The following is a 27,276-nucleotide window of genomic DNA, read 5'->3' as shown; positions in this document are numbered from 1 at the left end:
CTACTTGGGAAGCAATGGAATATTATTTGGAACTAAAAAAAGAGCTGTCAAGCCATGAAAAAACTTAAGAGGAAACTTAAATGCATCAGTTCAGTTCAGTTTAGTCGCTCAGTCGCGTCCGACTCTTTGCGACCCCATGAATTGCAGCACTCCAGGCCTCCCTGTCCATCACCAACTCCCGGGGTTTACCCAAACTCATGTCCATTGAGTCAGTGATGCCATCCAGCCATCTCATCCTCTGTCGTCCCCTTCTCCTCCTGCCCCCAGTCCATATTACTAAGTAAAAGAAACTAATCTGAAAAGTTGTATGATTCCAACTATATGATATTTTAGAAAAGGCAAAAAACCATGGTGACAGTAAAAAAAGATCTGTGGTTGCCAGGGACTAGGGGTCGGGGAGGAAGCACAGAGGATTTTCAGGGCAATGAGACTATTCCATATGATACTATAATGGTAGCTACATGTTATCACACATTTGTCCAAACCCAAACTCTTTGTCCAAGAGTGAACCCTACACAACACTGCGCATCAACTACACTCCAGTAAAATTAAAATTAAAAAGAGTGAACCCCAAAGTAAACCTGATAGCTTCCCTGATAGCTTAGTTAGTAAAGAATCCACCTGCAACGCAGGAGACCCTGGTTCGATTCCTGGGTCAGGAAGATTCGTTGGAGAAGGAATAGGCTACCCACTGCAGTATTCTTGAGTTTCCCTTGTGGCTCAGCTGGTAAAGAATCCCAACCCCGCCCCCCAATGTGGGAGACCTGGGTTCAATCCCTGGGTTGGGAAGATCCCATAGAGAAGGGAAAGGCTACCCACTCCAGTATGCTGGCCTAGAAAATTCCATGGACTGTGTAGTCCATGAGCTGGACATGACTGAGCAACTTTCACTTTTCTTTCCAATGTAAACCATGGGCTTTGGGTGATTATGATGTGTCCATGTAGGTTCATCAGCTGCAACAGTTGTACCTCTCTGGTGCTGATGTTGATAACTGGGGGGCTGTGCATGAGTGGTGATGGAGGGTACCTCGGAAATCTCCATGTCATCCTCTCAATTTTGCTGTGAAACCAAAACTGCTCTAAAAACAGTGTATTTTTATATATATGTGGTAACTTCTAAGAGAGAAGATTTGGCATAATTTCGCTTCTTCCTTTTGCCTCTGTCACATCTCATTTTTCTCCAGCAGTCATGTCTCACTTGTGTATACTCTTTTCCTGGAACATCACTTCTCAAGTGGTGAAGTGAAGTTAAGTCTGGAGAAGGGAACGCTTGGCCGCACACCCAACAAGAAGCCTCCCTCAACAGATGTCCCGTCGTGATCAGATTTGACGCGACATTTCAGTCATGCAACTACGGGAGAAGAGGGCTGCCGTTACCTTTGTTGGAGCTGGAGAACTGGATGCCCACGTCTTGGAGGAGGTGCTCTGTTTCCTCCAGCCAGGACAGCGACAGGCGCAGGATGTCCAGTGCCACCTTCTGGAGCCCCGAGACAGGTGGGCTCACCTGCAGGTGCTGCAGGAGGCTGACCTCCTTCCTCAGGTCGTTGCTGCAGCATGACATCTTCATGCAAGCCTGGAAAGAGATGAGGTTGTGAGGAGCCAGGGCACCGCTGCCAGAAATAGCACCCAACCGTCGTGACCCATGGAGAGCGGTGTTCTTGACATGTTCTTGAAGCAGGAAGTGCCCTGGGATGGCCCACTTCTAGTTGCCTTTTAGGGGGTGGGTGGGATGAGGGGGCAGCTTTTATTTTGTGTGCACTTTAATTGGGACTTTTGATGGTCAAAGAGACCCTGTGTTTATAGACTTAGAGAATGAATTTATGGTTGCTGAGGGGACAGATGGAGGGAAGGGATAGTTAGGGAGCTGGGGATGGACATGTACACACTGCTACATTTAAAATGGATAACCAACAAGTATCTAGTGTACAGAACATGGAAATCTCTCAAAGTTATGTGGCAGCCTGGATGGGAGGGGAGTTTGGGGGAGAATGGATGCATGTATATGGATGGCTGAGTCCCTCCGCTGTCCACCTGAAACTACCACAATATGGTGTGTTAATTGGCTATGAAAGTGAAAGTCGCTCAGTTGTGTCCGACTCTTTGCGACCCCATGGACTATACAGTCCATGGAACTCTCCAGGCCAGAATACCGGAGTGGGTAGCCTTTCCCTTCTCCAGCGGATTATCCCAACCCAGGGATTGAACCCAGGTCTCCCGCATTGCAGGCGGATTCTTTACCAGCTGAGCCACAAGGGAAGCCCAAGATAAAATCGGCTATATCCCAATATAAAATAAAAACCAAAAAAAGGGACTTCCCTGGTGGTCCAGTGGTGAAGACTCCGTGTTCCCAATACAGCGGGCTTGGGTTTGATCCCTGGCCAGGGAACTAGATCCCATGTGCCACAACCAAAAATTTCCCATATGCAGCAATGAAGATTGAAGGTCCCACATGCTGCAAATAATATTTGGTGCAGCCAATAAACAAAATAAATAAAAATAAATTTAAAAAACAGAAAAAGGAAGAGATCCCAAGTTTAGATACAGGCAATTCCAAAGCCAAATTGCCAAGGACGATTTGGCTGAAACGAGAACCAAATTTGGCTACAAAATTCCTGCTGAGATCAACACACAAGCTGGTCAGAAAGTCCGATTTCCTGACTTGAAAGAGTGCTGACAAGCCAACATTCACACAGACTCCCCAAATAGCAGCTGCTTATTTCCAGAGAAAGCAGAAGCAGCTGCCTGCTCTGATAAAGCTGGTTCCCCGGGTAGGGGCTGGGAGGTGGCGGGTGGTGGTCAGTCAGAACCTTCCAGACCTGTCTCCTCCAGAGTCAAAGGCGACTGGGGTAAGAGCGGCCTTTCCACTGCTGGGACGAAAAAGAAAAATGCAAATAAAGAGCAGGATGTTTTCTTGGTTTCTCTGGAAATAACCCAGGGCTATTTTGAGGGCAAGAGGAGAAGGGGGCGACAGAGGATGAGATGGTTGGATGGCATCACTGACTTAATGGACATGAGTTTGAACAAACTCCAGGAGATGGTGAAGGACAGGGGAGCCTGGCATGCTGCAGTCCACGGGGTCACAAAGAGTTGGACACGACTGAGTGACTGAACAACAACATTTCTTCCCCCGGGCTCCAGGGGCCTCCCAAAGGGGAGTGTCGGGTAGCTTTTTCTTGGCCACACAAGTTCACCTGGGAGGCAGTTTTTGAGGTCCTTTTTTTTTCTACCTCAAACAGATTTCTCCAGCAAGAGAGAAGGTGGGCCGAAAAGCAGAGCTGAACGATTTCCTGAACAAGGAGCACAACATGAGCCATGGGGGACACGGGTGAGAAGCGGAGGAGGGCACCTGGCAGCTGGCTAAGGCCTTCTTCAGCTTCTCAACGCTGTCTGTGACCTCCTCCCGTCGGCAGAGGCCGAGCTGCGTCTCCTTCTGCAGGGTCCACTTTTTCTGCTGAAAGTTGATGTTGTCCTCAGTGACCTGGGTGATCTTCTCTATTAACTAATGGGAAAAAGAAAAAAAAAAAAGATTGACATTGCAGGGTGGCTCTGGCGGGAGGAGCCCTGGGTGGGGGGAGGGCATGGGCTTGAGCTCCCATCTCCGCCGGGTTGGGGAGGGAGGTCCTGGCATGTTTGGGTGATGGCTCTGGAGGGAATGTCGGCTCTGTCACTGGGGCATGTTTCCCAGGATCAGAGATGATTTTTAAGAGCCAAAGGTTTGTCATGTGGCCCCGCGTGTGTTCTAGATTCTTCGGAACTCTGGGAGTGATTCATCACGCTGAGCCTGGTGCTGTGGGGCCCGAAAGAGAAGGCCAGGTTACCCGAGAGCAGTTTATGGTGTGAATTTTTCACCCGCGTGCTGACACAGGGCTGGAGGGGACAGACAGAAGAATAACAAGTCAGTCCTTACAGATGGAGGCACATCCTCGCTGCCGGCTGCCCTCTTCAGGAGGAACGAGCCAGGACACCTGCTCTACGGCGAGGCTCTTTCCTTGTGGGACTAACGCAGGTGGACCATGAGGGCCTGGAGACCAGACACAGGCCTGGGTGGTTCCATTTGATTTTCACAGAAACACTTCAAGGGAGTTTAACTGGCTTTTACTCCAAAAGCCAGGAAATCCCAGAATATCAAAACAAATCTTCATGGTGTAGCAACAGTGTGAAAAATATGCGCCACCAACAAAAAACAGAAACATATGCTCCCAGTGTCTGGAGTACCGGGTCTCTGAGGAAGAAAGTGGGGAAGAGGGACGAACCTGCTGATCGGAGACGGGCTTGTCCTGGAACGGCTTTGCTCGTCCGTAGGTGGCCTTGATGACCTGACTTCTGAAATGCTCCAGCTGCAACACAAGGAAAGGAAAGGTGATGGAATGAGTGGTGCAGCTGCAGCCGCAGGGCTTGGGGAGGCACCTCCACTGCTGGGTCTGGGAGAAATCGGTTAGAAGGCTCTGCACACCGTTAATAGTCACTATGGTTGGGGCTTCCCAGGTGGTCCTAGTGGTAAAGAATTCGCCTGCCAATGCAGGAGCCACAAGAGATGTGGGTACGACTCCTGGGTTGGGAAGATTCCCTGGAGTAGGAAATGGCAACCCAATCTAGTATTCTTGCCTGAAAAATTGCACGGATGGAGGAGCCTGCAGGCTACATTCTATGGGGTTGCAAAGAATTGGTCACACCCAAGTGACTAAGCACACACACAAACGGGTTATTAACACCTTCACCTCTCACCGGAAGGGGCAGTGCCCACACAAGAGAGGGGGACAGTAGGTTTTAATGACTTTTCAGGCATGCCCGCCTAACCCAGCCGATGCGCGTGGGCAGCGCACACAAGTCTCGGGCCCTCAGAAGTGCCACTCCCTGCCAATTATCCAGTGGGAAGTCTGGGGCTGGGAGCGCTCTTCCGTAATTGGTACGCTGGCACCAGGCTGTGAGATAAATATTGAGGCTGTCAGCCCGAGTAAACTGTGTAATCAGCCAGAGTGCCTGGGGAGAGAAGGAGGAGCAGCCCACTGCCATTTTGTGCCTTAGGCCTTGTGTCCTTAAGATGACGCCTGCTGTATTCCCCTCCGGGTCCCAGGAGCCTGGCACCCAGCAGGCACTCAATAAATGTTCATCGAATGCTTGTAACAGAAACAATCGACTTGGCAGGCGTTCAGAGTCCTCGCCTTCAGTTCGGCCAGCTTTTATTGACTGCCTCCCTGGTGCTGGTGTCTTCAGATTACGGTTGATGAAAGAGCACAGTTACATTAGAATCAGGGCTTCTAGAATGACAAGTTCAAGGTGTCCCAGGTTCATGAGACACCTGAGAGGCAAACAAGCCCAACCCTCTCTGGAAGTTTACCAACACGATGGCCCTTGGCTTGGGTTTTTGGCTCATGGGCAAAATGTGGTCACGAAAGACTCTAAAATAGAGCCCTGAAGGACCATAACAGCTGGGGAATCAATGTGAATGTCAACGGGTCCCAAGACACAGGAGTTTGCTGCACACCAGGAAGTTCTGAAAAGCCAAGGGGAGGAATTATGGCTCTCCTAAGGACAGCTGTGCAGTCAGCTTGCTGGAAGGCAGCTGGGTGATCTGAGGGATTCTGGGCCGTCTGCTGGTTTCATGGCCAAGGGGAGTGTCCTAACTTGCCCGAAGAAGAGGTTATGTAGGCAGGGCCCCATGGGCGATGGCCCCCATCACCACCACAGGCACCCTATGGGACTGCTCTGAGCAGAGGGACAGGTCCTGCTGGACAACAGGAGTCAGTCCTGGAGTCACTTGCCTGGGGAAGGGCATGACCTCAGGCAGGGAGCTGGCTGTGGACAAGGGGGTGACATGGGAAGGCCAGGGCAGCACAGAGAGGCCTCATCCCTACTCTCTCAAGTCCTGGAGGAATCTCTGTGTCTCTGAGGGTCTTCCCGAATGAGCTCTGGCTGGAGGCATGACCAGGCTCTTGGCAAGCAGCACAGATCATGCCCTCAAAGCGGGTGTGTGCTGGGGGCGCGGAGCGCTGGCAGGGGGAGGGGTAGCGCAGATGCACCAAGGGAAGCCCAAAGTGGCGGGCTCTCTCCCTTGCTAAGGGGTCGACACCCTGCAGGAGAGAGGTCACTGGGGGTGATGGTGTGGATGTTTGTTGAAGAGGCTATAAAACCTGCCAAGAGGCACTATCATCATCATTTATCCTGTGGGTGCCTCTGGAGTTCAGCCTGGGGGACGATGCCCGGTCACACTGCTGGTTCAGGCTTGGACGCCACTATATGGAAGGGCTTCAGGAGCTGGGCTGGGTGGGCTGGAGCGCTCCTTTGAGGACCGTGGTTCTTAACCTTTCTGGTAGTTTACAGACCCTTCTGAGAATCCAATGATTGACGAGGTGGACTCACCCTCCCAGAAAAAGAAAAGCACAAACACACATACATGCAAAATGTTCTTGTCCCCCTGGAGCCGTGGTTATGAGGAGAGGGGTGCCTCGTGGAGGGGTTCAAGGTGGGCTGCCCTGGGTTGCCCATCTTCCGCAGGGCCAGTGCCCCATCCTGGGATCTCATCTGCCCTCCCTTAGTTTTTTGTGAGGCATTGTTTGCATGTTCTGACCATCATGTCTGCGCCACATGTAAGAGGAAGGGCCGCTGGGCCATCTTGGTTCAGAGCCCTGGGAGATGGCATCCCCAGACCTGCTGAGTCAGAGCCTACTCCCCATCCTGCCCATCTCCATTTGGCATGAGCTGTGATAATCTGGGTTCTATTATTAATTCTATTATTCAGTTCAGTTCAGTCGCTCAGTTGTGTCCAGCTCTTTGCGACCCCATGGACTGCAGCAGGCTTCCCTGTCCATCACCAACTCCCGGAGCTTACTCAAACTCATGTCTATCCAGTTGGTGATGCCATCCAACCATCTCACCCTCTGTCATCCCCTTCTCCTCCTGCCTTCAATCTTTCTCAGCATCAGGGTCTTTTCCAGTGAGTCAGTTCTTTGCATCAGGTGGCCAAAGTATTGGAATTTCAGCCTCAGCATCAGTCCTTCCAATGAATATTCAGGACTGATTTCCTTTAGGATGGACTGGTTGGATCTCCTTGCAGTCCAAGGGACTCTCAAGAGTCTTCTCCAACACCACAGTTCAAAAGCATCAATTCTTCGGTGCTCAGCTTTCTTTATAGTCCAACTCTCAAATCCATACACGACTACTGGAAAAACCACAACTTGGACTAGACGGACCTTTGTTGGCAAAGTAATGTCTCTGCTTTTTAATATGCTGTCTAAGTTGGTCATAGCTTTTCTTCCAAGGAGTAAGCATCTTTTAATTTCATGGCTGCAGTCACCATTTTCAGTGATTTCGGAGCCCAAGAAAATAAAGTTTGTCACTGTTTCCATTGTTTCCCCATCTATTTGCCATGAAGTGATGGGACCAGATGCCATGATCTTCGTTTTCTGAATGTTGAGTTTTAAGCCAACTTTTTCACCCTCCTCTCTCACTTTCATCTCTTCAGTTCTTCTTTGATTTCTGCCATAAGGGTGGTGTCATGTGCATATCTGAGGTTATTGATATTTCTCCCGGCAATCTTGACTCCCTCTTATGCTTCATCCAGCCCAGCGTTTCTCATGATGTACTCTGCATAGAAGTTAAATAAGTAGGGTGACAATATACAGCCTTGACATACTTCTTTCCTGATGTGGAACCAGTCTGTTGTTCCATGTCCAGTTCTAACTGTTGCTTCTTGACCTGTATATTATTAATACTTCATTAAGAAAAGTGGCGGGACTTCCCTAGTGGTTCAGTGGTTAAGACTCTGCGCTTCCACTGCAGGGGGCATGGGTTTGATCACTGGTTGGGAAACTAAGATCCTGCAAGCCACGTGGCTTGGCCAAACAAAACAAAACAACAAAACAAAAACAAACAGAAAAGAGGCAACCCCTGTGGATACTGACTAGAGCGTCTGTTTGCAGGCCCAGAGGAAGAAAGATTGCTATAAATGTCAAGACAAAAAAATGTGAAGGAGAAAGTGCTAGAAACACCACTGCGGTTGAGAGGCTCAAACTCTCCCCAAGATGGACCCACATCGTTGGTTTACCAGGGTGGGCCTTGACCTGGGACTGGCTGCTTGGTCAGGGTCGCAGGTGAAGGCAAACACCGGTGTGGCAGCTTCCCAGCAGCTCCCCAGCAGGAAAAGCCTTTTTAGGGACATCCACTGGGACTTGGGAGCCACACAGAGCCCTGCCCCCGGGGACAAGTGGGTGAAATTAAACTAGGCCATCCTCCTCCTCATTCATCCCTGCCGGCTGCTTGGGCGCAGGGCTCCGTGGAGAGCAGTGGGCCATGAAGGGGCTTGGCAGCACGCCTACCTGACCTACTGCCCTTTCCAAATTGGCTTTAATGAGGTTTTCTCTGTTCCCCATTTCTTGCAGCTGAAGCAATTTCCTTCTGGAATCCTCCTGAAGCTTCTCTTCAACCTGAAAGGATGATGAAAGCATGGGCTTGCTGCTAATGTGATCATCATGCCCTCTGGGGGAACTCTTGGGGGGGGGCAGTGCTAATGGCTGTGGGGGAGCCCTTGAGGGGTAGTGACAGCTGCGGCCCCGTGGCAGGGGTCATGGGCATACACAGGGTGGAGATAAACTCAAAGGGAGATACCCCTTAAGGGAAGGGGCCGAGCTCTGCACCCTGGGCTCAACTATGTCCTATCACAGACTCCAGTCCCAGCTCGGTCCCTAGCAAGATGTGTGACCCTGGGAAAGTGATTTCATTGTTCCGTGACTCAGTGTTGTCATCTGTCAAATGGGGATGATGGTACCTGTACTGCAGCATAGAGTTATTGTGGCGATTCAAAATATTTGGAATAGGGCTTACAGGTCTGTGGGTGTGGTAAATATTGATGTGACCTATAAAAGGTGGGTGTGGAATTTCCTGGTGGTCTAGTGGCTAAGTCTCCTTGCTCTCAATGGAGGGCACCCACGTTTGATCCCTGGTCAGGGAACTAGATCCCACATGCCACAACGAAGATAGGAGAGCAATTAAGATCCAGTGCAACCAAATAAATAAACATATTTTTTAAAAGGTGAACGGGGATGTGCAGCAATTAAGATCTGGTGCAATCAAATAAATAAACATATTTTTTAAAAAGTGAACGGGGATGTGCAGCAATTAAGATCCAGTGCAACCAAATAAATAAACATATTTTTTAAAAGGTGAACGGGGATGTGCAGCAACTAAGATCCGGTGCAACCACATAAATAAACATATTTTTTAAAAGGTGAACGGGGATGTGCAGCAATTAAGATCCGGTGCAACCAAATAAATAAACATATTTTTTAAAAGGTGAACAGGGATATGCAGCAATTAAGATCCGGTGCAACCAAATAAATAAACATATTTTTTAAAAGGTGAACGGGGATGTGCAGCAATTAAGATCTGGTGCAACCAAATAAATAAACATATTTTTTAAAAGGTGAATGGGGATGTGCAGCAATTAAGATCCGGTGCAACCAAATAAATAAACATATTTTTTAAAAGGTGAATGGGGATGTATGCCATGCAGCCTCCTTCTAAGACCCCATGATGGGTCCTTGGTCAGTGTTATTATTGGGTTTATCATCATAACTATTTGTCATTACCACTTTGAGCACACCCACAGGTGAAAACCTCTCTAGAGGCTTTCTAAGTAATGTCTATTAAGAATCGCAGCCTTTAAAAGAAGGCGTTTGAAGTGCAGAAGCTTGCTTGTCTAATCCTCCCTTGTTTGGGTAACGGGGCAAGCTGAGGTGCTTGGGCGCGCTCGATGCTACCCTCTGCTGGCCAGTGTAGGCCTTGCAGCTGCTCATTTCAGGGACACACCTGCTGAGCCCAGGGCTCTGGCACTAACAGGAAACCAGGCAAACTCTTGTAAATAAATGGAAAGACTTTGTGCTGAAACAAATCCCATGGGCCGTGTTGATTAGGGATCTGACGAGGGGGATCACAGAGATGTAGTAAAAGACCCAGAAGAACTCTTTGGAGCTTTCCTCTGAGTAGAGAGGTACAGAGGTAGAGCGACTACCCAGCTCTGGCACCTTGGGAAAGCCACCTCTCTGGGCCTTAGTTTCCTCCCAGGTCTAAATGTGCTCTGACTTGTATTTCAGCAGCATTTCCATACACTGCAGAAGCCAAGTCCAACCCTGGACTCTGCCCTTATCTGTGCTCTCCACGAACAGCCCTCCCTTCCCACTCCTGAGCCTCAGGCAACTTCAGGGGCCGCCCTGCTCCCTCCGTCACACCTGGTGGGTGCTCTCCATGCCTGCCCTCCCAACCCTCTCATGTGACATGCTGGGCTGTGACAACTGGCCTCCTCGCCTCTAGTTTAGCGCCTTGCAGAACAACCTTAACGGTACTGTGAGGGTTAGCCAGCTGTAGGGCAGCTCCGACCTACAGAACTGTCTACAGTGATACAGATGCTCTGAAATCTGTATCATCTAATACAGCAGCCACGAACCACATCTGGTGATCCAGCACTCGAAACAGGGGCTGGTGTGACTGAGGAAACGAGTTTCAAAGTGTATTTAATTGTGATTAATTTCAGTGTCAACAGTAGCACGTGGCTGTTGGCTACACAATGGTGACTGGAGTCAGACCAACCTGGAGTCAGCCAAAACTATGTGATTGGGCTAGTTACACTGCTAGTTAACGAGGGGTCTTGACTTTCTCCTCTGTAAAATGGGGAGGATGATCTCTAGGTCATGGTGCTGTTGTGAAGAGGGAAAAGAGATGAAATGTTTGGTGGTAATGCCCAGTCCATGAGAAACTGCAGCTATCATTTTCACCATTATTAGCTGCATATGTCACATATTGGTTCCCTGTTCGGAAGCCCTGGTAGCGCCCCACTGCCTGTGTGCAATAGAGCCTGAGTGCCAGAACTAGCACAAAACACCAAGCCAGGGATTCAGGAAGCCCCAGTGAGCTCTGAACAAGGCAAATAAAAATGAATCCACACCTAGATAAATCATAATAAAACTGCTGGAAATGCAGGGAAAAGAAAATCTTAAAAGCAGCCAGAGAAAAAGACAGGTTATTGTTGCAAAGGTGCAACAATAAGGCTTACAGATGACTTCTAAATAGAAATAACAGGAGCCAAAAGACAGCAGTGACATACCTAATGCTATTTCTAGTGTGCTGAAAGAAAAGAACTGCCATTGTAGAATTCAATAGGCAGTCAAATGTGTTTTAAGAATGAAGGTTAAATATACATTTCAAGATAGACACACAGACACATCTGAGACTGCCATCAACAGAGCTACAGTGAAGGAAAACACTAAAAGGTACTCTTCAGAGACAAGAAAAATGAATGCAGATGGAGGATCAGAGATGCAGAAAAGACAAGCAACAGTAAGAGTAATGTGTGTATATGATACTGACTATATAAAAACACCAACAATATCTTTGGGGGTTTTATTAATAACTATAGAGCAGAGTTTAGAAAATGACAACAATGACTTACAAATCTGGAGGGGTAAGTGAAGTTAGGGTGTTCTAAATTCACTGCATTGTCAAGGAGAAGGGCATAATTATCAACTAATACTACATCTCGGTAAGTTAAGAATGCACATTGTAAGTATTTCTGTGGTGGTCCAGTGGCTAAGACTATGTGCTCCCAATGCCAAGGGCCCGGGTTCAATTCCTGGTCAGGGAACTAGATTTCACATGCCGCAACTGAAGAGTTTGCATGCTGCAACTGAAGATCAAACATGCCACAATGATGATCCGCAACTAAACCTGGCACAGCCAAAGAAATAATTAATTAATGAAAAAAGAATGCACGTTGTAATCTTTAGAATGACCACTAAGAGAGCAATAGAAGAGTGAAAAACTTAATTAATGTGAGAGCTTTGTGAGTCAAGGATAAAATGCTATTGTCTTACTATTATTACAAGGATAGTAAAAAAGTGAAATGTTTCCAAGTTAATAGAGGGGGAAAGTGGAATGATAGAAAACCATCAACTCAAAAGGAGGCAAGAAAGGAGAGAAAAAGCAATATAGTACAGATAGTACAACTGGTACTGAGCAAGAGAGCAGATTTAAATCCCAATGTATGAGTAATTATATAACATAAACGGACTAGAAGTAAAAGACTGTCAAACTGGATTTTGTAAAAATGATATGCTATTTGGAAGCTATATGTCTAAAAACTTAAAAATTGACAGAGAGGACTTCCCCGGTGGTCCAGTGGTTAAGAATCCATCTGCCAAAGCAGAGGACATGGGTTTGATCCCTGGTCCCAGGAGATTCCACATGCCGTGGGGCAACTAAGACCATGAGCCACAGCTACTGAGCTTTTGCACCCCAAAACCTATGCTCCACAACAAGAAGCCACTGAAATGAGAAGCTGGTGTACCGCAACTAGAGAGTAGTCCCTGCTCACCATATCTAGGGAAAGCCTGTGTGCAATAATGAAAACCCAGCACAGCCAAAAATAAATAAAGAAATAAAGAAAATTTTAAAAATTAACAGAGAAAGTATGAAAAAAATATGCTATGGAAACTCTAACCAACAGCAAGCCAGTGATGGTGTTAAATGGCAAAGAAGATGTTAAGGGGAAAACACTACTAGAGATGAAAAGGGACATTTTATGATGATCAAAAGTCTTGTTCTACTGGAAGTATTAGAGTTCTAAATTTATATGCACATAGTAACACAACCTCACAATATATAAAGCAAAATTTGTCAATATTAAAAGGAGAAACACACAAATCTACAATCATGATGAGATTTAAAAAAAAACGTTCCCAATGACTGATAGAACACAAAGACACACACACATACACAAATCAATAAAAGTATTTAAGTTGGAACAACATCATTGACAAACTTGTTTTAATGGATCAATTCTTTCCTGGGTAATTTCATGATCGAAGGCAGTGGATAGTGGTTACACACGGGAACTTTGGAGTCTGGCAGTCCCAGCCTGGAGCGGTTGCCAGGGCGACCCATCCCTGCTGTACCTTGCTCTTTTCCCGAAGCGTCTTAGAGATCAGGCTCTGCTCCGTACAGCTCCTCTTCAGCTCCTCCCTGAGCTTTCTCACTTCTTTCTCCATGTCGTGGATTTGCTGGGAAAGTTTCAACAACAAGGAAGTCAACTTCATAACTCACCTCACCCGGTTCGTTAAGGTGGAAATCTAGTCTAAGATCAGTTTGATTCTTTCCCTTGGGAGATGCTTCTACATCTTTAAAGTAAAGTAGGGTTTCTTTCAACAGATGCATTGAAAGTGCTGGGTGAGGGAAAATTTGAGTTTCTTTTGAAGATCAGCATAGATTCTGGATTAAACAGTACAAGGGACACATTCACTCATTAGATTCTCCTTCCTTGGAGTATATTTTGAGTTCAGTCTAAATAGGGGTTATTTGGAAGACACCATGGGCAGAACTTGGAAGAAAAGAACAATGAGCTTTTTCTTTTTGTTCCCATTTGAGACAGAGAATAGCAGTGCCCCTGAGAGAAGAAAATGGCCTCGACAGATGGAAAATATATGCTTAGTGATATTCTTGAGCATTCGACTGGCGCAGAGGGTGAACATTCACATTTAGTGCTCAACTTTTCATTGTACTAATTTTTATATTCACCTTCCATACAAGGCCAATGATATGTCTGCTTTTTATTTTGTTTTTATGAACTGATGTAAAATTGAATGCATCAATATTTAACTAACGATACTTAAGGAGGCGTTTCATGTCAATAACAGTTCCCATGGCTGTGATAAAACTTGTGACAGTAGATCATGAACGTTTGGGCATCACAAGTCCAGGGGTAGGAAGCATGGTGAATTTCTAGCAGCATCTAGTGGCCTGCTGGCCACCTTCTGTCCCAGTCTCCAGCCCAACTCTAGCCCAGCTCCAGGGGAAACCTGATGAGGGGCCTAGAGCCAACTGTCCACGAAATCCTAGGAGAGTATGTTTTCCAAGGTTTTCTACCCATCTCTTTGAGGCAAGCAAATCAAAGAATTGTGTTAATTACATTAACAAACACCCATAAAGCCCCAGAGTTTGTACTAGCTAAGGGGCCAAGGAACCCCTCCAAAGCCCTGAAGGTCAAAGTCTAGGCTTTCCGTGGACACCCAGGGGTGAGGAGGTTCAACGCACGGTTTTGTAGAGTTTTAATTCTTTCTCTTGGGCTTCCAGGTTCTCCTTCTGGGCATCTTCCTTCTTTAACTCTTCTTTCAGCACTGAGCACTGGGGAGAAAAATAACAAGGTCACGTGGGCTTGACTGGGGGCCCTAAGTCCCTATGTGCGTGCCCAAGACTGTCTTCTGTTGTTTAATTCAATCACATCCTGCATTCTGAGAGGCCAGATCATCTGTGTGATAGAAGCACAGGGATTCTGTGGTTGCTCCTGGCTCACCTTTCTTGTGAGTTCTGACAAATAAAACATCTAAATTGCCCTTCAAAAGCCAGCAAACTGCACCACGGGGAAAGTCCAGATTTGTAGAGTCTGGGTACTTAGGGTGGAGGAATTGAGCTGTTTTCACTCAGTGACTGTCGAGAGTGGTGAGGGCCAGTGAGTTTGGGTCGATCTTACTGCTTTTGTGCAGGTTCCATCTCAAAGACACAACTGCCCTGTTGGTCACAAAGGGGTAAACGGAGCTGCCTTTTCTGAGGGCATTTTGGTAACAGACATTAAGAGCATAAGGATGGATGTGCTTTCTTTGGACCCAGAAATTCCCACTTTAGACATGTACCCTAAGGACAATGATTAGAGAAATCAGTGATTGATGGAAATTAGTGAATCTGTAGCTTCAATGATGTTCTCCATAGAACTGTCAGTAACAGTGGAAAAAAAAAACAAGTGTTGTTTATAACAGGAGATCACTTTATAACACTATGTACATCCGGGAGAAAGTGTGTGGCTTTTAAGACCAATGATAAGAGCGTTGACTTATCAGCATGGGGAAGTCGTTGTGTTTATGATTTTAAAAAATACGCATAGTGTAAATCCACTGTAAAATAACTGACTGATTGATTTCTAGGTAATATATAGAAACAAGACTGGAAGAACCCAGAGGAAAAGTGACCTCACTCCAAGGTCAATAAGGAAGGGGAAACGGGGACATAATCAAACAAACGCACTGTGGGAGGTGGAAGAGCCAAGCAGGGGCTGTCTTTGCATATTCCTTCTACTAAGCACCAGCTCTGCAACCCCTGCCCGTCCCCAACACACACACACACACACACACACACACACACACACACACGCAGTCCTCTCACCTAAAACAGCGAGTGCACATGCCTACGCAGGCACTCTGCTTGGCAGAAACCAAGGCAGAGGCAATTGGCCAGGCGGCTGACTGAGGCAGAGGCAGAGGAGCACTGCTAAAACCAGGCTCCCGTGTCTTGAAAAACGATTTTGTCATTCCCATTTTGCAGATGGGGAAATAAAGGCCAAATAAGTTACAGTAAGAGAAAGCTCTGACATTGGACCCAGGTCTGTCTGACCCCAAAGCTCATGGCTTTTGCCAGTTCCATATTCAGTGTAATACTACGCACCAGGTACTATGTATCGTGCCTTTTCCTTGGAACCTCAGGATGTTTCCACCCCACACCCGTGCAGACCCGGCTAACCCACTGGACAGCTGCTGGGAATCTCTGAGTTACGACCTGAGATGAAAGCTATGAGCTTTTACCTTGACTGGTAGAAACAGATGCATCATACAAATACTGAGAAATCTTATCCTATAGAGTCAGGATTCTAAAGTTGGCGTGGAAGGCAAGATTTGCAAATAAAGTTCCATTTAAAAAACTCTTCACTTGCCTACCAAGTCTAGGGAAGAAATGAGAGTTTGTGTGTTTGCATCTGGATCTTCAAATGTTCTGATTTGAAGGCAGTTGTGAGAACCAGTGGTGCTGGGACTGTGATGGAGCCCTGTGGGTTGTCCTTGCTCACAGAGAGATTTTATTCTGTTTTACATTAAGCTGTGCAGTAGCAATATATGGTAATAAAAGTGTTTGTTCCTGGGGTTTATTTATCATAGGGGTTAGAAAATGTTTGCTGCATTTGAATATATATCATGCTTATTCTGAGTCACATACTGTACTTTTAAAGCTGCAGAAAAGTTGGCACTTGCCCACAGCTCTCCTCCCTGTGCCCCTGGGCACTGGCCTCATCTCATCACCACATGAGGGAGGTGGGGCCCAGTGGGTCACGTGACTGCACTGTGTCTGCTTTTCGAAGCTACACTTTGGTGATGACTCGACACTCACTCTGGAGCTGAGGGCTTCGAGCTGGTGATCCTTTTCTTTGTTCTCACTTTTTAGTTGATTCACCTCCTGTTTAAGTTGTTGGACTTGCTCATCCTTTGCTAACATATCCTTTTGCAAAGATGACACCATCTCTGCAAAACAAAAACAAAAACTCACAGGTCAAAAGGGCAGGAAGGGTTCCTGGCATCACCACGGCTGTTAGCCAAGTTTCGGACAAGAACCTCCAAGCCCAGGGCCAGCATTCCTAGAACTGTGGAGGTTGTTGCCAAGAATCCCAGAGCAAGAACGGGGATGAGACCAGAAACCATGGAATGTGGTTTGAGGCTTCAGGGAGAATGAGTCAGTGAGCACCAGTGGGAGGAGAAGCCTTTGGGGGCCCCTGGTGGGCACAGGCCGGGCAGAGCCCATGCAGGGGAGAGGAGCCCAGGAGAGGCCATGCCCAGGGCTTGGGGAACAAAGGCCCAGCACAGGTGAGGTCCAAGAATTCTTCTCCAGAGCCCAGGAGGCAGACTTGCGGCAGAGAGGACTGCTGGACACCCTTGGTGGGGCGGCTAGCTTGACACTTACCTGAGTTTGGACCCGTCCCTACCCCTTATTAGCTTGGTGGTCTTGGACAAGTTATTTCACCTCCCATTGTATGTCCTGCACAGAGTTATTGAAAGGGTCAAGTGAGATGGTCTGTCCTAAGAACATAAAATGGCTAACATATATTTGTTGTTGTTGTTCAGTTGCTAAATCGTGTCTGACTCTTTGTGACCCCATGGACTGCAGCATGCCAGGCTTCTCTGTCTTCCACCATCTCCCAGAGATTGCTCAAACTCATGTCCATTGAGTCAGTGATGTCAACCAACCATCTCATCCTCTGTCATCCCCCTACACGGCACTCACTATTTTTCATGACAGCCAGTTTCTGATATGGCCCCCATGATCCCTGCCTCCTGGAATTCATGCCCTTGTGTGGCCTCTCCCACCCTGAATAGGGCCGACATGGGTAACCCACGTGATGCTATGGAAATGTTGCAATGTGACCTCCCAGGGGTCATAAAAGACACTGCAGCTTCCTCTTTGCTCTCTCTTGAATCACTCACTCTGGGGGAAGCCACCCCCCATGTTGTGAGGACACTCAAGCAGCCCTTGGGAGAAGTACGTGTGATGAGAGACTGAGGCCTCCAGCCAACAGCCACATGAGCAGCTACTCTGAAAGGGGTTCCTCCTGCTTCCATAAGGCTTTCGATGGCATGACTGATGCCCCAGCTGACATCTTGACTGCAATTCAAGAGAACTAAGTTACACACCCCTCCATCTCAAATTCCTGTACTATAGAAGCTGGATGAGATAATAAATATTAGCTGTTTTATCCAGTACATTTTGGGATAACTTGCTATATAGCAATAGATAACTACTCTGTTATTGAATTATCATTTTGGAGAAAAGTGGGAAGTAAAAGTGAAAGTTGCTCAGTCATGTCTGACTCTTTGTGACCCCATGGACTCTATAGTTTATGGAATTCTCCAGGCCAGAATACTGGAGTGTATAGCCATTCTCTTCTCCAGGGGATCTTCCCAACCCAGGGATCGAACCCAGGTCTCACTCATTGCAGGTGGATTCTTTACCAGCTGAGCCACCAGGGAAGCCCAAAGTGGGAAGAAAGATGCCTAAATACAGTGGTACTGGATTATCTCATACAGTTCTTTCTTGGAAGAACATTAGGCCTCATTTTATTGCTAGGTGTCAGTCAAGCAGGTATATGAGGAATTCCCTGGCAGTCCACTGGTTAGGGCTCCATGCTTCCAAAGCAGGAAGCAGAGATCTCATCCCTGGTCAGGGAACTAAGATTTGCATGCCATGAGGCACGACCAAAAATATTTATACAATACTTTGGCCAGGGAGGCCTGGCGTGCTGCAGTCCATGGGGTCGCAAAGAGTCGGACACAACTGAGAGACTGAACTGAACTGAACTGAACTTGGCCACCTTATGTGAACAGCCAACTCATTGGAAAAGACCCTAATGCTGGGAAAGATTAAAGGCAAAAGGAGAAGGGGACAGCAGAGGATGAGATGGTTGGATGGCATCACTGCCTCAATGGACATGAACTTGGGCAATCTCTGGGAGATAGTGAGGGACAGAGGCATGGTGTGCTGCAGTCCATGGGATCACAAACAGTGGGACATGACTTAGTGACTCAACAACAACAACAACAACAAATATGAAATAAAAGATGAAATGATTCAGAATTTCATTTTAAAAATGTGCTTTGTCCATAGGACACAGTTAAGTTACTTGGAAATCCCTCTGGGGCTTCCACATTTTGTGTGAGTCCAGCTCATCCCAAGTATTGTCCCAACCTAGGTCTGTCTGACTCCCTGACTGGAGAAAGTGGGATCCAGGACAGCTTGATGCTTGGATGAGGCTTGACTGGCAGACATATGCAGAGAGGGCAAGGACCAGTGAGTTCATCCTTACATTCCTGGTTCCCAGACCAGTACTTAGCCTGGAGGAGGTGCTCAGCAAATATCTGAGGATCTTCCAAGTTAGGGAGGAGCATAAGCAGGGACCTGGGGCTGGCAGGGGGTGGGGGTGAGAGTAGTAAGTTGCACAGTGAGGCTGGGGAAAAGCACATGTGTGATTCATGTGTGACTAGATACTGTGCTTGGCTTTTACAGCTGTGGGCATGCTTCCTGCTACATGCTGGGGACTTTAGGAGTGACATGCCACTCCCAGGCTCATTGCCCCCTCCCTGTCACCTGCTCCTCTCCCTCCCCTCTTTCTGTGAGTGGTCATCTTCAGGTCTCCAGACACGTCATTTTCTGCATTAAAACCCCCACTGGCTTCCCATCACCCTTAGCATAAAACCCAGACCCCTTGACCCAATCCAGCCTCAGTCCCGTGTTCACCCTGCACAGCCTCCCTTGCCCTTGGTTTGTCGTTGCACATCTGAAACAGGAGGGAAGGGGCAAGGGCACAATCTCTAAAAGAATGACAGAGCCCTTGAGGATGTGACATAAGCTGGTTAGAACCAACTAGGTCCAAGCTGGTGGAAGATTAGACTTCCAGTGGACTTGGAGCCTCATCATACGCTCGTTGTAATGCAATAGCTAAGTGATACATCCACCAGCAACAGAGGATGAGATGGTTGGATGGTATCACCGATTCAACGGACATGAACTTGGGCAAACTCCAGGAGATGGTGAAGGACAGGGAAGCCTGGCGTGCGGCAGTCCATGGGGTTTCAAAGAGTTGGATACAACTTGGTGACTGAACAACAACAACACACCCACCAGTACCATCACAGTTCTGAGGTCAATCATAAAAGGTCAAAAAGTGGGCAGTGGCCCAATTTCTGGAAATCACTGCCCCTTCCCCGGAATACTTGGACTAATCCTCCCATTCATTAGCCTATGAAATTACCCAACCCATAAAAATTAACCACCTCGTATTTCAGGGCTGCTCACCTTCTGAGATGGCCCATACGCTCTGCCTGTGGAGTGTGTTTCTCTCTAAGCAAATCCACGTCTTACCTATCACTTTGTCTCTCACTGAATTCTCTCTGTGACAAGACATCAAGAACCTGAGCTTTATTAATGAATAAATAAAGCCCAGATGTGTGATCTCAATTAAAAGATGGTGTGTTCTGGCCTGGGTCCAAGTCCCACCTGAGTTGCGTGGTTTCACACCCACTATGCTGTTCCCCTTGGTTTCCCCCCTGAGGCACTGGCCACCATGTCACACAGTTTGTTTTCTCCACAGCACAACCACTCTCTGAAACAGGCTGTTCGTTTATTCATCCTTTTCCTTGTCATGGCCTCCAAAATCAGATCTGACTGTCTTGCTCAGAAGTCTCTCCCCAGAGCCTAGAACAGAGCCTGACACCTAGTAGGTGCTCAGTCAGCATGTTGAAGGAATGAAGGAATCCAGAGAGTCCAGGCTCAGCCACAGCTGTGTGTGGGCTGCCCCTCCCCCCACCCAAGCCCTTTATCAGGGAACCATCTCTGTTGGTCAATTAGAAAATGTTTCACTTGGGTCCAAGTGCACTCAGGTGAAAATGGGTGAGATGATGGGTACCCAAAGTGGTGAGCCCATCTTGTCCATGTTCCAGTTTGCACTCGGGCAGGCTGGCTTGTGGAGCCATCCAAGTCACACTATGTTCTATGCTCTCCCTGGTGGGGCCAGTGCTCAGGAGACCTTGTAGATAAGATATACGTATCTGTGTGCTCAGTCGCTCGGTTGTGTCCGATTCTTTGCAACCCCCATGGACTGTAGCCCACCAGGCTCCTCTGCCCACAGAATTGTCCAGGCAAAAATACTTGAGCAGTTGCCATTTCCTTCTCCAGAGGATGTTCCCAGACAGGGATCGAACTTGGGTCTCCCACGTCTCCAGTATTGGCAGATGGATTCTTTACCACTAAGCCAGCCACCTGGGAAGCCCAGTCAAGACACAACTTCTCTTCAATACTGGTAAGTGGGTGGCAAGAAACCTGAACTGAGGGAGAATTCTAACTTGCTGACACTGGTGGCCAGGTGGGCTGCTGAGATCCCCGAGGCTGCACCCAGGTCATGGGCACAGGTGCCGTGGTAAATTGGTGATGTCTGCAGGGGGAGGGAGGCAGTGCTCAGGCGCAAATCCAGAAGGACCTCACCTGATGTGATGGCGTTATCCCTCCTTAAGTTCTCACCCTGGTTCTTCAGGGATGTGATTTCCAAGTTCCTCTCAGACAAGGTTTGGCACAGCACCTGGCTGTAGCCTTGCTGCAGGGCACTGATCTGTGGGAAGAGGCAACAGTCAGAGGAGGGCCAGCCAGCTTTGTAGGACACGCTGGTACTTCTCCAAGGCTGGACAAAACCAGTCAGGTTGATCTTGGGTCGGGGTGTTGGGGAAACCAAGCTTTTCAGTTGTAACTAGTGGGAGAGACGGGAGGGTGCCTATTCCTTCAGTGACCACCGTGTCCTACATCATCAAGACACAAACCTTACCTTTGTGGTCACCCAGGGGCTCAGGTGCCCCTGCCCTGGATCCCTTCCTGTGACTGAGGCAGGAGGCAGTTGGGCTTCAGGCTGGATACTTACAACCAGCCTTCTGTTTACATTTCCCAAGACAGGAGGTAGGTGGGCTCCAGGTTAGGCATTTACAACCAGCCTCCTGTTTGCACTTCAAGATGGAAATAATGACAGGAACAGGGTAAATGGCTGGACTTTGCCTCCTGTGGGACACATCAGTTATGTCAGGGACAGACAGGGGCAAAACTTTGAGTACAAAACCAAGAGGTCACATATTTCCCAACCTTGGGGCAAGGGAGACACTGCACATGTGCAGAAAGGCTCTTTGGGGATAACAGAGGAGGGGTCACCATCCCATAATATGAGATGTCAAGCCCCATCCCTCACTGGCCGCTGGGCTGGAATCTATCTTGGGAAAAAGCTGTGCATATATGTTGGGGAGGATCCTAGGGTAGGTCTGGTGTGGAAAAAGAAACCAGATAATTGGCCAAAGGTAAACAAAGACTCATTGGAAAAGACCCTAATGCTGGGAAGGATTGGGGGCAGGAGGAGAACGGGACGACAGAGGATGAGATGGTTGGATGGCATCACCGACTTGATGGACATGGGTTTGGGTAAACTCCGGGAGTTGGTGATGGACAGGGAGGCCTGGCGTGCTGCGATTCATGGGGTCGCAAAGAGTCGGACACGACTGAGCAACTGAACTGAACTGAACTGAAACAAAGACCCACCGGATGGGTGGCCACCTAATGCAAAGAGCCGACTCACTAGAGAAGACCCTGATACTGGGAAAGATTGACGGCAGGAGGAGAAGGGGACGACAGAGGACGAGATGGTTGGAGGGCATCACTGACTTGATGGACCTGAGTTTGAACAAACTCCACAAGCCACTGAACAACAACAAAGACTTGAAAGAATTGCCCTATATACATGATTTAACCACCTGTGTCCTGGGCCCCTCCTCACTGAAGGTACGCCCACACCCTTTCTCTGTGGGTGTCCATCTCTGTCTTAACTAAATTCTCTGGGTGCTCTTCCAGTTGTTGTGTTGTGTCTGTAACAATAAACTTTGTACCTGTGTTGTTGTTTTTTTTTATAGTTTTTGCCTCCACAAGAAATGCATTTTTCAATGGGAGCAAGAGCCAGGGCAGATTTGCTTCTAGCCTCTAGCTGTTGACGGTCCAGTGGCTAGGAGTCCTGGTTTTTATCCCAGCTACCCAGGTTCAGTTCCTGGGCAGGGAACTAAGATCTTGCTTCAAGCCACTGCTCACTGTTGCCTATCCGAGATCACCATCTGTGGACTTTTATCCATAAACAGGCCAGCAGTCGGTGCCGAATCATCCAGTACTGACTGTATGCAGAGCAAAATTCAAGAGACAAGAGGGTGTTGTGCGTGCTCAGTCATGTCCGACTCTTCTTCGACCCCAGCGACTGTAGCCCCTCCGGCTCCTCTGTCCGCGGGATTTCCCAGGCAAGAACACTGGAGTGGGTTGCCATTTCCTATTCCAGGGGTTCTTCCCAACTCAGGGATCAAACCCATGTCTCCTGTGTCCCCTGCATTGGCAGGCAGATTCTTTACCACTGCGCCATCTGGGAAGCCCCCAAGAGATGGGAACAGGTTATATAATGAATTTCCTTTAATGAGAACAGCAAATAGCTTATACCTCATACAACACTCCAGAGTTTACAAAACTCGTTTGCACATGCTACATGGATACTCCTCATAGCATTGCTGAAGGCTGATGTTCCCATCAGTCTTCCCATTTGCAAGGGAGCAGACTGAGACTTGGAGAGGTAAAGTCCCCTGCTCAGGATCATGGGGCTGGTCAGAGGTGGAGAAGGATTCAAACCCAGCCTCTAGTGGCCCTTTTCCACCCTTCCAGGTGGCCCTAGGAAGCAGCATGAAAAGTTGGAGCCTCTAAAGCATAGTGTGGACTTGGGAGCCAGACTGTAGGCTTCAAGTCCTGTTTCTGCCTGTTACGGGCCATGTGAACACAGGAAGACACCATATTTTATTTTCAGTCTGTACATGAGGTGATGGTAGTCCCAGTGTGATAGGATTGCTAGAAGTATTGTTTTTTCCCCAGGTCCTGCTTTGCCGCATGTCGGATCTTCATTCTCCAACCAGGGATCAAACCCGTGCCCTCTGCTTCGGGAGCTCGGAGTCTTAACCACTGGACCACCAGGAAACCCCTGTTAGAAGTATCTTAACAAGTTAGTCATGTGTGTAAGTACTCAGATCATGCCTGGCACACAGCATAGAGGGATGAGGTGTCATGTCCTCTCAGCTGACTACATGGCGTGTTTTAGCTTCAGCTTCCCTTGTCTGTCTCTGGGGAAAGGAGTTGGGAATCTTTTCGTGTGCATTTGTTAAGTCTTGCTCAGGCTCACTTTAACACTGCTGTGGTTGTTATTAGGAGGAAATACAGAAATCATGGGTGGGATGATCATCGGCTGGCTGCTGCAAGAACGCTGGAAGTCCCTGGCTCAGAACCCACTTGAGGGCCAGCCCCTCTCCGGGGATCCACATGCAGGGCAGGGGCCCTGGAAGGATCTCCTTGGAAAGAAACCCTGGTAAGGGCTGAAAAGTAGCTGCTGCGTCTCGGCCTCTGCAGAGCAGGTACCTGAGAGGCTGGGGAAGGGAGGTGGGCCAGAACCCCCTCCCTCTTCATCTGACTCACCGGACCGCTTGGTCTGAGTGGCCAGGCCTTTTCCCTCCCAGGGTGTGCTGTGGGCCTTCGCCGCTTTGATTTTTCAGACGTCAGGACTCAGTTCTCCCACAGGGACACATTTATTGGGGCAGAAATGCCACACAGTCCCTAGACAGGACAAGAGCTAGTTTGTTCTGACAGATCAAAATAGAAGTGACTAGGAGCCGGATGCAATTTGTTTTCCTGAGGTAAGGTTGCCAGATTTGGGGGAGAAAAAAAGGATGCCCACTTAAAATAAGATGACAGACAACATTTTCGTGTGTGTCCCATGCAGTATGTGGAACATACGCTAAAAAAGACATTCTAATATTCAAATTTAATTGGGTGTCCTTATTTTATCTGGCAACCCCACCCTAAGAGAGTTCTTAAAGTTCAGTCATTCAAATACCGCTTTCACTATTTTTGCCATGTCTCTTTGCTGGTCCGGCTATAATTTCTTAGCGTTTTTCTTAGAACCCCTTGCTTTTTAAACTTAAAAATGTGTATTAAATTAAAAATAACTGCTCTAAGAGTAAATAGAGACTCAATATCTTAAATAAAAATAATCTTAAAAGAAGAGAAAATACAAGAATTTCCCTGTTTACTGTCAGACCAGGCTGCAGGCTTCACATTAAAAAAAAAAAAAAGATTGGGGGGAAGGGGCGGGCATGCCCAGGTATTTGGGCAACGGTGTGGTGACCTTGCCACCAGATGGCGCTCACAGCCTTTGGTCCTGGTTTCTGTGCCTGAAATCTTGTCATTCTTACTCTCATAGAATTAACCCAAGGGTCAAGGTCTCACACCTGGAAAATCCCATGGACGGAGGAGCCTGGTAGGCTACAGTCCGTGGGGTCGCTAAGAGTCAGACACGACTGAGCGACTTCACTTTCATTTTTCACTTGCATGCATCGGAGAAGGAAATGGCAACCCACTCCAGTGTTCTTGCCTGGAGAATCCCAGGGACGGCAGAGCCTGGTGGGCTGCCGTCTGTGGGGTCTCACAGAGTCGGACACAACTGAGGTGACTTAGCAGTTAGCAAGGTCTCACAAGTTTTCTTTCTCGTTTCATGCACCATCATGTTTGAGAGTCTATGACATTTACGGTGGTTACAGATACTTTTCTCCTGGGGCATCTGAGACATTATTGGGACAGGTCTATGGTAGAAGGTGGGGGGGGGACACAGGCCACTCTGGCCCCCAACCTCTCCAAGGCTATTGTTGCTGTTGTTCAGTTGCTCAGTCGTGTCCGACTCTTTGCAATCCCATGGACTGCAGCATGCCAGACTCTTCTGTCCTCCACCATCTCCCGGAGTTTGCTCAAATTCATGTCCATTGAGTCAGTGACGCTATCTACCCATTTCATCCTCTGTTGCCCTCTTCTCCTTTGGCCTTCAATCTTTCCCAGCATCAGGGTCTTTTCCAATGAGTTGGCTCTTTGCATCAGGTGGCCAGAGTACTGAAGCTTCAGCTTCCGCATCAGTCCTTTCAATGAATATTCAGGGTTGATTTCCTCTAGGATTGACTGGTTTGATTTCCTTACTGTCCAAGGGACTCTCAAGAGTCTTCTCCAAACCATGTTTCCAAAGCATCAGTTCTTCAGTGCTCGCTTTCTTTATGGTCCAAGTCTCACATCTGTACATGACCACCTTCTATGGGTGGTGGTGGGGGCGGGGACACAGGCCACTCTGCCCATCAGCCTCCCCAAGGCTATACTTTTGCATGTTTGTGCTTTGGACTTTGAGTGAAAAAAATGCTTTCATCTCTTACTGAAGAGATGAAAGAGGGTGGGTGGGTGGTGGTGGTGGTGGTGGCGGAATACAACTTTCCCATAAAAGGTACTTGGAACACTTAAGCAAACTGTTTCTAGCTCTTCTCAGCTTAATGGGTTTATTTGCATAAGGGAGAAGACACAGAGACAAACTTCCAGAAGGGAAAACATACGTTCCCCTCTCAAGACTCCAGTGCTTTTGACAGATTTAAAATATTTCATTCTAAAGTGTCAAGAGTTTTAGGATTTTGGATTGCTGAAAAACTCAGAAGAGTCTTCAAGGGACTTCCCTGGTGGTCCAGTGGCTGAGAGTTCACCTTCCAATGTAGGGGATGTGGGTTTGATCCCTGGTCAAGGAACTAAGAGCCTGTGCACCACAACTAGAGAAAGCCTGCATGCACAATGAAGACTCAGCTTAGCCAAAAAAAAAAAAAAAAAAGAGTCTTTCAAACCTCTTTGTTACTTTTACTACCAAAACAAATATCCATGTTGTCTGTAATTGGCATAAATTCCAAGATGTTTAATGTCTGTTATGCTATGTAATAAAATGGGCCCAGAATCATAAGAAAATTAATAGTGCTAGGAGGAGTGACTTTTTCAAGATACTAATTTGGTTTCTAATTAGCACGGGCATATAAGAACACATGCAGGTAAGAATTTTCTAGCGATATTTCTAGGGGATTGAAGATCTTTGAGAGCAAGTCATTATGCACATGCTTTCAGGGACCAGGGAGAACGCATACAGTAATCAGAACAATAAATCAACCAGCTATGCGGCTTCTGCTTCTGGCTGAACGTTCTGCAGGCAGTAGAATATTTAAGAAGCTAAAACATGAGTGGATGGAACTCGATTTGAGTTCAAACCAGGGCAGCCTCTGGTTCACAGATGTCTTGTTACAAAATATTCTCCTTCAGTTATAAGTAAAGCTCCAGCGGTGGAGGAGGTAACAGGATGATGAATCAGTGTAATTATTTCTAGATAATTTCTTTGTAAAAAAAAAATTTTTTCCCCCCAGATATCATCAACCACTTTAAATAATACTCAGATTGTGACTGGCTGATATTCAAAGATACGTGGAAATTCTATAATATTATGTCAAATATGTTTCAACTGAAAGAAAAAAAAAGATATGTGAGAATAATTCAGCCTTGTCCATGTACCTGTGACATTAGCTCAGGAAAGCCCTGAAATGGGAGGATAACTGAAAAAGATATTTCAGCAAAACTGGGTTCAGCTCAAGAGAAGATATTCCTCAGTGAGTCAGTTACATGTCAAGGTAGCTGTTTGCAGTAGGGGCTCCTGCAGGACTTGCTGCTTTCAGTGCTTTTTCAAAAATAGGTTCAAAAGAGAGCCACCACTTCATTGAAATACTAGAACATATATCTTGTTTCCTGGTTTATTCTGCCCCCCTAACTAGAACAAAACAGGGGGAAGGATCATGTCTGCCTTATTTCTGCTGAATTCACAAAGCCTGGAAGACAGCATGACACAGGGCTGGCCCCAGCAAATACTGATTTGAATGGATGGATGGGTGGACGGATAAAGAACAAACAGGCACGGATCTATCAGAGTTTTGGAAGGTTACTAGGACCAACCTTTGCCTTCATGGAGCTGTCAGTCTCCTGATAGAA

General features: G+C 47.5%; 1 protein-coding gene across 20 annotated transcripts in view; it reads right to left on the bottom strand.

Moving 5' to 3' along the window:
- FHAD1 (forkhead associated phosphopeptide binding domain 1) overlaps nt 1-27,276 on the bottom strand; it is a 159,334-nt gene that overhangs the window by 68,544 nt on the left and 63,514 nt on the right. For 15 of the 20 annotated variants that reach the window (XM_081488046.1, XM_081488049.1, XM_081488055.1 and 12 more), the window contains exons 7-14: nt 20,830-20,953; nt 16,192-16,322; nt 14,077-14,166; nt 12,942-13,046; nt 8,316-8,423; nt 4,254-4,337; nt 3,347-3,499; nt 1,378-1,573 (exon numbers count right to left, since the gene is read on the bottom strand). In XM_081488046.1, coding sequence (XP_081344172.1) covers nt 1,378-1,573; nt 3,347-3,499; nt 4,254-4,337; nt 8,316-8,423; nt 12,942-13,046; nt 14,077-14,166; nt 16,192-16,322; nt 20,830-20,953 — 991 coding nt within the window. The remainder of the gene's footprint in view (nt 1-1,377; nt 1,574-3,346; nt 3,500-4,253; nt 4,338-8,315; nt 8,424-12,941; nt 13,047-14,076; nt 14,167-16,191; nt 16,323-20,829; nt 20,954-27,276) is intronic. The other 5 variants (XM_081488052.1, XM_081488057.1, XM_081488058.1 and 2 more) reach the window with 1 other exon arrangement.

Source organism: Giraffa tippelskirchi, chromosome 5, assembly GCF_054371585.1.
Source record: "Giraffa tippelskirchi isolate mGirTip1 chromosome 5, T2T-mGirTip1v1.2.pri, whole genome shotgun sequence".
NCBI lineage: Eukaryota > Metazoa > Chordata > Mammalia > Artiodactyla > Giraffidae > Giraffa > Giraffa tippelskirchi.
This window is presented reverse-complemented; position numbering and strand designations above follow the sequence as displayed.